The sequence below is a fragment of the Populus alba genome, chromosome 1 (assembly GCF_005239225.2).
Source record: "Populus alba chromosome 1, ASM523922v2, whole genome shotgun sequence".
Taxonomy (NCBI): domain Eukaryota; kingdom Viridiplantae; phylum Streptophyta; class Magnoliopsida; order Malpighiales; family Salicaceae; genus Populus; species Populus alba.
Genome location: NC_133284.1, coordinates 23,950,746 through 23,963,127, shown reverse-complemented (window position 1 = coordinate 23,963,127; position 12,382 = coordinate 23,950,746). Strand labels below are relative to the sequence as shown.

Genomic DNA, 12,382 nt, shown 5'->3' with positions numbered 1-12,382 from the left:
GAGAGATCATATATGTATATATATGTTTGCGCACCACCACGACAATAAAAGCATTTTCCCAGTGAAAACATTATCTCAGAGTACAAATGATATACCATACACAGCACCATGCATGGAAAACCTAGTGTTTTTTCTTTTTGTTGTCTCTTAACACTGCATTCAAAATATATTTTTAAAATTATTTTTTATTTTAAATTATTTTTTATAATTTAAGATTATTTTGACATACTGATATCAAAAATAAATTTTTTTAAAAATATATTATTTTAATATATTTTTAAACAAAAAATATTTTAAAAAGCAACGGATACCACAATCTCAGACACTATCTATATCTCGGTGAATGGAATCGAATTTTGTATTTCCTTTAACTTAATTTGTTTAAAATACAAAAATATAAAAGAAAAAAAATAGCATTGAAAATTGAGGCTATTAATTCTACTAAGATAATGATTGGTATTGTGATATTAGTTATTTTTTAAAGTTTTTTTTTTGTTTGAAAATATATCAAAATAATTTTTTTTAATTTTTTAAAAATTTATTTTTTACATCAACACATCAAAACAATTCAAAAATAATAAAAAAAAATTAATTTAAAATTAAAAAAATAAGTTATTGAAAAAAAAACACTACTTAGCAGAATTAGCGTTGATGGTAATTATATTAATCATTATGGTAAATTATTTTGCTAGACATACTTCCAACTTCTGAGCAAACTTCTAACTAAAAATCAACAGAACCTGTGGAATGGATAATGAGTCGATTCATTATATACATATACTACAATAAAACGGTGTTTTCTTCTAGAAATTGCAGAATTGTAAATTTTGCTAATTTTTTAAATTATATTTTTAAAATTTTTAAAATTATAAAACGGTGTTTTCTCTTAGAAATTGCAGAATTGTTCTTTTTTAGAAAACTAGTTTTCTTATATTTTTTTCTCTTTATACTTTGTATTTTATCATTTTATACTTGGTTGTTTTATCACCATTTTTTTCTTATCTTTATTTTTGTGTAATAGTTTTTTCAGTTTTTTTTTCCTTTACACTTTTTTTTTGGAAAAAAATATTATTTTTTATTTTTTACACTTTGAATATTTATCACTCTATTCTTGATCTATTTATACCATTCTTTTTTGTTCTTATTTTTATTCTTTTGCAATTTTTAAAAAAATTCTTTACACTATTTTTTGAAACATTATTATACAAAGATTAAGAAAAATGATGTTTTACTATAACAATTACAACATTGTTCATTTCTTCTGCTACGTTTAAAATTAACTTGAGATCTTTTATATTTTTATTAACAAATATGATATTTACTATATTTTATTATATATAAGTATTGACCTTTTGATTCACGATATATATACTTGTTACTCGATGTTAAAAAACACGTTAATAAGTCTTAGTATTAGAGAAAAAATTGTTTGATTGGCAACTAAACGAGTTTAATAAACACGTTAAAATTTTATTTTTGTATTTATTAGTCCAGATGGTTCTTGATATATATAACTAACTTCATCCCTAGGCTTTTTAATTTATAATTAGATTTTAAAATAAATATTTGAAAAACTTGTATATTTATTTGTTAAAAAAAATATCTAACCTTCGACGAAGTAGATCGTTATTATTATTATGTATAGATAATGCAAGAGAGAATTGATGACTTTGCTGATAGAGATGTACTCCAAATAGTTTAAGATCATGCTATCATTATCCATTTATGCAATCAATTTATGTAAGAGGTGAGGTTCGTTTTGAGAGTAGGAAAGGGTTATGATGTGAGCAAAATGATATCTTGTAAAAAAAGAAATTGTGAATAAATAAAGAAAATAGTAAAAAAATTAGAGGAACATACATGCAATTTAATAAAGAAGCATTGAAGCCCTTTCAAGTAAGGCATTGGAATGTATGGAATTTTGGTGGGTGAAGTTAATTTTTTAGAGCTAAGTACTTGTGACTTCACAATACAAAGGGCTAGGGAGAAAAACAATGTAGGACTAATTTTTTGTTATTATTTTGAATATAAAAGATACTTTTTTTATTTGAAGTAATTAAAATTTATTTTAATACTATTTTAGAGACATATTTATTTTTATATTTTTGTTTTCATTCCTTCAATAAACATGTTTTATTTTTTATATATATGCTTTTAATATCCTGAGATATTAATTAAATATAATCTAAGAAATAGAAGTTATCAACTCTAAAAAGATCATAAATAAAATGATAAGAACTTAAAATTATCTAAGAGGATTTTAATTGGCAAAGAATAGGATGTCATAATCAATGAGGTTATTAATATGTTATAAACATTAAAGATTCTAAACAAATTCATGATAAATACTCAAAAACTGAAAGTGTTTAAGAATTAAGATGTATATTATTTATTTGCACTTTTGTTTATTAAAAAAATGTAAATAAAATTACTATAAGACCTGGTTTTAGAAATGATTATGATCAAAATAACTTTTAACCTTTTTTTTAATTAAAAAAAAAACAAAAAATAAGTTATGCCACTAAACCAGACCTTGGTCAACAGGTTATTAGGCTAACCTGTCAAGTGCTATTGAGTCTTATAACTATACTATATATAATGAGATATAGAAAATTTTGCTGTAAGATAAGCTTATTTTTCCATGCAATAAAGATGTATAAATTCAAGATTAAAGTTGACAAATATACCAAAGATTCCAAGTGAAACAAGAATATATATATATATATATACAATAAGAATAAAAAAAAATTATTATTGTGAATTTTTTACATAGTTTTCATGAATTAAGTTTTTTTATACAAGCGCATAAAAATTATTAAGATATAATTTTTTAATTTTTAATTTTTCAATGAAACTTTCTTTTTAGATTATGATAAATATTTATTGAAAAAACATGCTCCTAATAAAAAAGAAACATGTTTAGGTCAAAAAAATTTTTAAAAAAAAATGAATAAGGACTAGGAGATTTTTTTTTTATTAATTTAAATTATTGGAATTCTTGCTATATTTTGATTACCTTCAGTTTCATTGAAAAAATCATGATATATATATGTCAGGATAGAAAAAAAAATGCATAAATAAAAAATAAAAAATTTGATTAAAAAAATACACTTCTTCTCTAAAATTTAAAGCTTTTCAAACCATTTGAAAATGATCTTGTCTTCACTTTTTTTTCTATCCCATAATTTATTGCTGTCTCTGTAGCCTAAACATATAAGATATTTGCATATTAATTTATTTTTTACTTCTTACTATAATATTTAATTAGCATTTACAACTCCTTTTACAATTTATTATTTCTTATATTTTTGAATTCATTATATTATCCTCAAACATCATCTTCTCATTCCACGATTAACAAATTTTATGGCACCAGAAAACACATTTTTGAATTCATGATATTATCCTCAAACATCATCTTCTCATTCTCCGATTAACAAATTTTATGGCACCAGAAAACACATCTACAACACCACCTTCTCCTCCTCCTTTAACACCACCTTCTCCTCCTCCTTTGACGGTTATTTTCTCCTCCTCCTTTGACGGTTAAAAAATAACTTGAAATTCTGACCGTTAGCACAGACAGACTAGTAAATATCTAAAAAGAATTAACATTCATACCAAGCAAGAAGATCCCAGAAAAGAGTCCCAACGAGATTCGACTAGATGGTGAACAACTCGCTCTAGGGTGGCATGTCATTTAGGCACAAGAGAAGAGTTTGATTTCCTTGAACGTATGATGTAAACAATCACACTTGAACCGTGACCACAGAAATTGATTCGAAATTAATGGATATATGGTTGCTGCAGTTTGCATATATCTGGCATAATGGTCCCTCATGAACAAAGAAGAATTATGATTTCCAAACCAAAATGGTTGCAGCAAATTGAAGCGCCATGGTTGACAACTTCTGGAATGGTGACTCTTGTTGCACATTGCAAGCGTTTGGATCTTCATGGAAAAGCAAACGGAAGACTACCCAGTTCTCTCACACTAAAACGAAACCCCATTCATGATGATGCCTCTTCAGCCTTTTTACCCTCCAAAAGCTTCAGCTCTTGGCGCCAGCCTTCTAACCTTGTCAACTTCTCCAACTGCTCTGGATTCATATCCTGTGATGGAGTTTTCTGCTGCTGAGCCTCTGCTAGTCGAATCTGGATACAGAACAACAATCATGCAAACCAATCATTTATTTCAACCATGTAATTATTGAAAGCGAAGAGTAAATGAGGACTAAGTGCCTGAATCATGTTAAATAGTCACGGTGTTCAATGTTTTCAAAGGATGGGAAGAATAGCTAATGGCTGCTTAAGCAGGCCAGAACCCCCTGTAGGCATGCCAGAGTTATTTGGAAAGAATATTTGTTGACAGGATCTAAAAAATCATAGATGAAAGTGAAAAACATTTGGAAAAAAATAAATCTGTGAAATGTAACATAACTTGTATGAGCTGGACAAAAGCTGACCAGTCAAAATGCTCAGAAGCATCGAGTAAATGCAAGTATGTGCGATGATTTGTTTAACTCAATGTTCTATCAAGGACCCAATACCTTCTTGCAATACAACAACCAAGCCTCAATACCAAACTAGTTGGAATCGACTATATGGATCCTTTGGCACCATTCTGAGCCATCATATACCAAATCCACCTCCACTACCCTCGTTCAGGCCCTCCAACCACCATAAAATTTGTTCCCACAGCCCTCTACCAAACCTCCCAGGCCCTCCAGCAACACCCCCGCCCCCTCAACACCAAAAAGAGAAAAGGATGACAGCAACTTTTGAACTCACATTCTTGATCCTTGTCTTGATGTAAATAAATCTCTGTTTTTCTGCCTCTAATAAAGTTTCCAGTACTTTCAAAAAACAAAATCTTACTCTTGTGCAATATCTTCTAAATTGCTAGTGTATAATTTACAATGTAAGGCAAAAATTGTCAGATCATGCAGAGGAGGTGCAGCATGTGGTTCCATGTAATCAGAACTCCTCGATCAATTTATGCATCGTATTTAATGTATGTGCCTATGGGGACTGGAGAGATGATCTTGTTTCAAATTTACATCGTTCATGCAACACAATTTACCATGTTCTTCAAAAAAAAATGACCAGCATTTGTTGCAACTTAATCATCAAATCTTTATGGTAACTCCATAGAAAACTGTATCTCTTGGATTAAAGCAACAGTCTTACACCCTTGCAATAAAAGAAAATACTAGAAACCTCCGAAATACAAAAAATGAATGCTCATTTGTGATTGAACTTATAATTTGATTATTTATACCAAAGATGAAACTTGTGATTTTTTGAAGGACCTCAAGAAATACATGAACTGGATTTGCTTTTAAGAAATAATATTTGCACCATTAAAAAAAAAGCTATAAATATTCATATGGACCATGCCCAGTTCTCCAAAACGAGGCAGTTCTTAATTCACAGGGAAGAAAGAAAACCAGTCCAAAATAAAATTTATACTCGGAACTAGAGAAAGTGGTGATCACTATACTTTGAATTTTGCATTCACCGGAGCCCTTTATAATTTTTTTATCAGTAATCATCAGAACAATTGTTTGGTTCATCATTTTGCAAACTGAGCAAGATTATTACCTCCCCCCTTTTGTAATTGACTTCACAGGTTATTTTGCATAATACAAGTTTAGAGCACATATGTCATCAGCCCTTGTGCAATCATAAACGATGGTTCATCCTTCATTAAGGCAAAACAGATGTACACTGAATAGCACTGAAGAAACTTACAGCTTGATGTATCTTTAATAATACTCACCTTAGGATTTTAATGAGAAAAGGTAAGATGCTTACAGTAGTAATACTTGTTTCTCCCTTGAGGAAATAGTAGTGATTTTTTGGTCCCAAAATTGTTAGTCCTGCCCTGACTATTTAAGAGGACATGCAATTCTTGTGCTCACAATCATCAGCAATTGTATAGGTTTCTACAACTTTTCCTCAACTGTCATTGTTTTTTTCATCTATCCATTATAATCAGGGATGACTTTGTTAAAAAAATTCAGAGACAGCCCACAATACACATGTTGAAAAGAGAAAAGGTACTTTGAGAAATAAACATGATAATAAAACATGCACATTTAAAGAAAGCAGTCCCATCATTCAATATGCAGAAAATGCCCATTTGATTTGTTAATTGTGCCCGAAACTAATTTCAAACCTGTAAAATCTTCAGATTCTTACTGAGATTTTTTAATATCAAGAATGCGCATGTTATCTTCCGTTGTTTGCTGCAGAAGATCACTTGTCAGTTCAAGTTTTAGCATCATTTTTGGAATGTTTAGGCACAACTTTATATAATTTCTTAAGAGTTCAAAACATAATAAATGGAAAACATGTTAGGCATTATTATCACTAGGCAAAGCTAAAAAGCAGGATTAAAATATACCTTCTTTTTGAGAGCCCGAATTCTCTTATCAATATCTTGAACTGGAGACTCCATATTTGAAGCATCTGCCAAGTCCGAGGAAGGAGCAACTACAGCGGGATTTGAAGAAACAGCTAGCTCATTCATCTGAGATGTCAACGATTTAACAGAGTCAGATGCATGGCCTAAATCTTCATCCAGAAGCGCCCCCTTTACCATGTTTCCATCTTCGATTGCTTCTGTGTTTTTTCCCTTTTCAAGTGCAGCCTGCTAAAGAAAATGAGTTGGGTATATTTGCATCAAATTAAAAGGAAGAAAAAAATAAAATAGATTACTAAACAACAACAAAAAGGAAATTATTGTCCTATCCGGTGGTACAAACAATGGATGAGATTATAAATGCACTTGTAAACTTTAGACTATCCATAGAAGAGGCACTCTTCCTCCTTTCTTTATATATATATATATATATATATATATATATTCTGTTTTCAAAGGGTCATAGAAGGAGACTCCATTTCAATTTTGCTTCAAGCATTGAGCTATTTTACATGCCGAAACGGCAGAAGCAATAACAAAGTACCCATTGGAGAACATCCAAAAGTAACAAGAGATTAGACATGTCGAAATCTAATACAAACATAAAATCTTGATTTAATCACAAAACTTCTCTAAATTCAATTTTCCATTTCCATTGATACCTTCCTGCTTTATAAGGTGTCTTTGATATCATTCATTGCTAGTCAATAGTTAGAGAGAACTACTCTATCTCCTTTTCTGACTTTATGTAGCATCTTGGTCTCGGGAAATACCACTGTATTTCAATGAACTAGTCCCCTTTAATTGCTTTAATATTTGATTTGTCTATTTCCCCTTGATATCTGCATGTTTGAATGCTGCAAAATGTTGTTGTAATCTGCATTTGGATCGCTTGCTTTCTTGGTCATACTTCACTCATGAAATGGATTGCCTCGTTATTTATGATGCCTAAATTTTTAATTCCACTGCTGCAAAATTGCTACCCATACAGATGATTTTGAACTCTTATATCTGCTACAACTTTCAATGGCCGGTAAAGGTTTGTCACAGAACACAGAGAAAAGGAAAGAACTCGGAAAGGAAATATACATAACAATTAATCTCGCTAGTATTTGAAGGTGAAGATAAAATACCTATGCTTACAATTTAAGGCATTGGACAGAAACAAAGAAGTTTGCAATATTCAACTGAGACATTAGAATGCCAGAGTGTTTCAACAATCAAAATAAAATTAAGAGTCCAAGTTCCAAGCCATCAATACATGTTGCATCCGATACCATACCATAAATAGTTAAATATGGTACTTTTCGAATGTTGTTTGCTAGCAAGAAATAACTGTTGGCAGCTGGAAACCATGTGGCTGAGAGTTTGTCATGGAGAATCACAAAGATGGGAGCTCAATATATGTGCATCTTGATGTCAAGAAAGAGCAGTTTCAGTGATCATACAAACAGCTGGGTACTTTAGCAGCTAGTTTCACAGCATATTCAAAATTTGAAGCAGGCCAGGGATTTTTTCGGCGGAAATCACGAAAACACTAACACTTGTATAGGTAGAGAGAGTCCTAACAAGAAAATCGAGAATAATTGGGATCAAGGAACAGACCTGATGCCGCTTTTCCTTCTTTCTTTCATTCCTTTTAACGGCCTTAGTTTTTGGTTTTGTATGGGAGTCAGGATCATAACCAGGAGGCACTTCCTGGGATTGCATTTCCTTTCTCCACTGATTTCATCACACAAGAAACCAAACCAAACCCATATCATCTTTTTTGCAGGAAATTAAGAGAATGGAACCAAACCCATGATTCTGCTAGTAATTTGCAAAGCAAACTCAACATACCAGGGCACCTCTGGATTGGTAGATGGCGACTTCGTCTTGGGGTACATAGCCAGCCCGAATCCGAATGGGTTTTCTAAGAGTACCGTCGGGTCGTCGGCTAGGAGCCACAATTCTCTCCCCTTCTTTTAGGGTTTTGCTTATCTCTGTCATTTCTTTCAATTCTTCGTCTCCTCCTCCTCTCTTGCTACTATTACTATTGTTATTAATGCTTGCCATTGATTGATTGATTTGCTTGTAACATGTTTTTTTTTTTTAATATTTAAGTTTGTTGTCTTTGTGCGCTCATTAACGGGTGTGTTGGACAAATAAAATAATATATATATATATATATATATATTTATAGATTTAGAGAGAGAGAGAGAGAGAGAAACATAGATTTTTCTATATATTAAATAGAATGTATGTTTAAGAAAAAAAAAAAAAAACAACAATATATCCAATTACTATGAAATAAAATTGTCAATTTTGTTTCATTTTATTTACAATGACCGAAATATTTCATATCAATTCAAAAAACATAATAAAACATAATAATTTTCATCTCATTTTAAATTTTATTTCATTACAGAATTTTCAGCTAAATCTTAACCGGAATATTCCGGTTTCATATCACATGTTCTGTTCCGATATTGAAAAGTCATTGCATCAAATTGAACCTAGTTCAATTTAATTAATTAAACCATCCAAATATAAAAAACTCTTTTTCATTACTATATTCAATAACAATGATATTAATAATAATGTTAAAAATTATTATTATTATTTTCATTAATAATGATATTATTTTTAAAAAAATTAGATTTATCACTAATATATATGGTTTATATTCATGTTATTTTTTTTATGTTTATACTTTGTAAGAATTCGAGCAAAAACAAGGGATACTTTAGATCTCATTAGCCTTGATAACATTGACCTAACTTTTATATTTAAAATATTTGTATTAAAACATTTTACTTTCATAATATTTTAATATTTTATTTAAGTTGAATTACTTTAAATTAAAGATCTATTTAATCTTGACTATTTAGAAATATTTTAAATTTTAAAAATTATATTTATTTGACATTGTGTTTGTATTGCATAATTTATAATTAATTTATCTTGAATTTGAATTATGTTTGTTGAATTTTACACACACACACACACATATATATATATATATGAACAGTGCAGCCCTAAAACAACATGCTAAAACACTCTGAAACTGAAACATTCTATTCCAATTAAAAAAAAAAAACACCAACCGAAATGGAATTGACAACCTTGTTATGAAATGTGTTTGTTTTTTATTTAAAAGTGTTTTTAAAAATTTTTATTTAAAATTAATTTTTTTATATATATAATTTTGAATCATTTTAATATACTAAATGATTAAAAATAAATTTTAAAAAATAAAAAAATATATAATTTTAATGGTTTATCAAACATTTCTTTAATTACTCTTTCTCATGCGCTTTGCTTTGCTACCTTCTGTTTTTTTTCTTTTCTTTTCCTTTTTCCAACAATTCTAAAATATTTTTCTTTTTTCCAATACCATGGAAAATAAGATAGTCCCTAATGGCTTGATATAGGATATGAACGATCTCTACTATTTTTTAAAATAACATTTTACTCATTTCTATATATTTATTATAACTTTTTTAATTCCTTTTACACGGTAGTAGAGTGAGCAAGGTTAGGCAAGTTTGGTAGAGTTATTGAGAGTTTGAGTTATGTTCGGATTTCAACAAATATATATATTTGATTTGATCATGAATTTCGTTTGGTTTACAAGTTTGAGGGTTTCTTAAAAAATAGAATTCAATTTAATTATGCAATTAATGTAAATTTTAGATTATAATTTGATCCAAATTATGATGCCCATTTTAATTAACCTGGATAAATAAATAAATCTTGTTTATATAATTACTATGCCAAGTTATATGTAATTTAATAAATAATGTATGAATATTGTTAAACTCTTTGTGAACCCAACTATAACATGTAAATATAGGAAAAATATCAAGTAAACCCTTAACTTTTTACCTTAATATCAATTGAGTTCTAATTGTATCATTTTTAACTCATATAGTATTGTTATTAGACAATGTTACCCTTTTATCCATCCATTATATTAACAATTAAAAGCTTTTATCTAATCAAAAACACATTATTTTACCCTTAATATGTATTGTTGTCAAACTTATATATTTATAAAAAATAATTAGATATTATTTTTGTACTTTAGTTTATGCTGAGTATTGAAATTAATAATATTATAATAACTCTAATTACAAAATCTAAACTAACTTGATAGTTGACCCGAGGGCATGGACTGGTCCAAGTTTAATAAAAAAATAAAGGAAATATCGACTCAACTTGAGCTAATAAAAAAAAACTAAGTCAGTCCAAAATAAAACACGAGTCAAAAACCCGTTGATTTTTTTGAAAAAAAATTTTGGTCAAAATAAGGTTGCTTTGATTATTTTTGAAAAAATGGGTCATTTGGGTTGACCCTCCTAACCCGTGTCTTGAACCTTACCTCGAGTCAGGTTTTAAAACTATTATAATAGCCACTTTTATCCATACATTAATTTGGGTCAAACCATGTTAACTCTTCTGACCCATGGCCTATGCCTTGCCCCAGTCGACTCCTGAGTCGAGTTTTAAAGCTATGGTAATAATAATTTGTATCCTTACGTTGACCTTCAAATCAAGTTTTAAAACTATGAAAATAACCACTTTTATTTTATGTTGACCCTCTTGACATGTGACTCGGGCCTTACCACAGCTCAATCTCCAAGTCATACTTTAAAACTATGATAATAATTATTTTTGTCCTTACATTGACCCGAGTCAACAGTCAATAGTCAACTCCACTCGTAACCTGAGTCTTGCCACAGGTCAACCCCAGAATTGGATTTTAAAACTATAATAATAATAATAATTACTTTTATTCTTATGTTGACTTAAGTTAACTCGAGTCAACCCGAACCGTAACCCGAGCTTTATCCTGGATCAACCCTCGAGTTGGGTTTTAAAACTATGATAATAATTATTTTTATCCTAACATGTCTTAGTTAGATAATTTTGGAATTGAGAGTATTTAAAAAATGATATTTTAGAAATAATAATGATAATAATAAATAAATAAATAAATAAAACAATGTCTCTAAAGACATGTCCTCTCTATACTTTTTTTTTTTAAGTACAAAAATTCACTCCAAAATTATTCTAGAGATAGATTGATTTTTATGTTCTTGTCTCTGTATCTTCAACCAAATATATTTTTATCCTTAATATCTTTGTCCTTTCTATCCTAAAACAATAATCAAACGTTACCTAAATACTTCTATCCATATAACAAATAAACTATAATTTTTGCTCCAAATAATAATAAATTTATGTGTAATGTGCAGCTGCTGGGATTACATCCTTGTTCCTTATTAATAGACTCCAGTCTCCACTCATCCCTCGTCAGATATGCCTTCAGTCATCATTTTCTTTGTTCATGTTCAATCATACTTACCTTTTTTGTTTGGCTAATCCCTAACCCTATTTTGTGTTGCATCTATCCTTCCTTAGGTCGCTATAGGGTTTTTTATACTTTTAGTTCAAAATTGGTTTGAAAAGAAATTTTTAGTTATAAAATATATTTTCCCTAACTTTTATATTTTCAGTCATTGTATTATGGGGAAATAAACGGTGCGTTATCTACACTATTTTTTTAGAAAAATTTAAAAAGTGGACAATGCATCATATGTGTGTTTGTATTAACTAAGAAGCCTGACGTATGGGCTAGGCTTTTTCTTTTTAGGTTAGGTGGATGCCTTTTATTAGTTGGATCCATCATTTTTTTTTCTTCTTTTTATTAAATTTCATTCAAATAAATAATTATAAAGGGTTATCTCGGTTTTATGATCTAAGTATTGGGTTTTATGGCTTAGCCCAAGTTGGCTCCAACTTTTTTTTGTCCTTTTAAGATTGAATTTTCTTTTCAATTATTTCCTTCAACATCGCATCAATAAAGAATTGAGCTTTATAATTTATTTTTATTTGCTTTCTATAAGATTATCATAGTTTCATGACTCGGATTGCAAGTTTGGTTGGGTAACATGTGCCGACTCAAGTTGA

At 29.2% G+C, this 12,382-nt stretch overlaps 1 protein-coding gene across 3 annotated transcripts; it reads right to left on the bottom strand.

The window, feature by feature from the left end:
* Window positions 1-3,595: 3,595 nt before the first annotated feature.
* Window positions 3,596-8,516, bottom strand: LOC118040204 (partner of Y14 and mago-like). 3 transcript variants are annotated; one of them, XR_004686030.2, is made up of 5 exons: window positions 8,267-8,516; window positions 8,033-8,149; window positions 6,410-6,658; window positions 4,551-6,251; window positions 4,016-4,155 (listed from the first exon to the last, which is right to left on the bottom strand). XR_004686030.2 is itself a non-coding variant. In XM_035047082.2 (4 exons), exons 1-4 carry the CDS (start codon window positions 8,480-8,482, stop codon window positions 4,012-4,014), a joined length of 723 nt encoding a protein of 240 aa, XP_034902973.1. In that variant the 5' UTR covers window positions 8,483-8,514; the 3' UTR covers window positions 3,596-4,011. The 3 variants fall into 3 exon arrangements, 2 of the variants coding, with proteins under 2 accessions (XP_034902973.1, XP_034902972.1); XM_035047082.2 differs by lacking the exon at window positions 4,551-6,251 and having other exon boundaries at window positions 3,596-4,155; window positions 6,410-6,655; window positions 8,267-8,514; XM_035047081.2 differs by lacking the exon at window positions 4,551-6,251 and having other exon boundaries at window positions 3,596-4,155; window positions 8,267-8,513.
* Window positions 8,517-12,382: the final 3,866 nt, after the last annotated feature.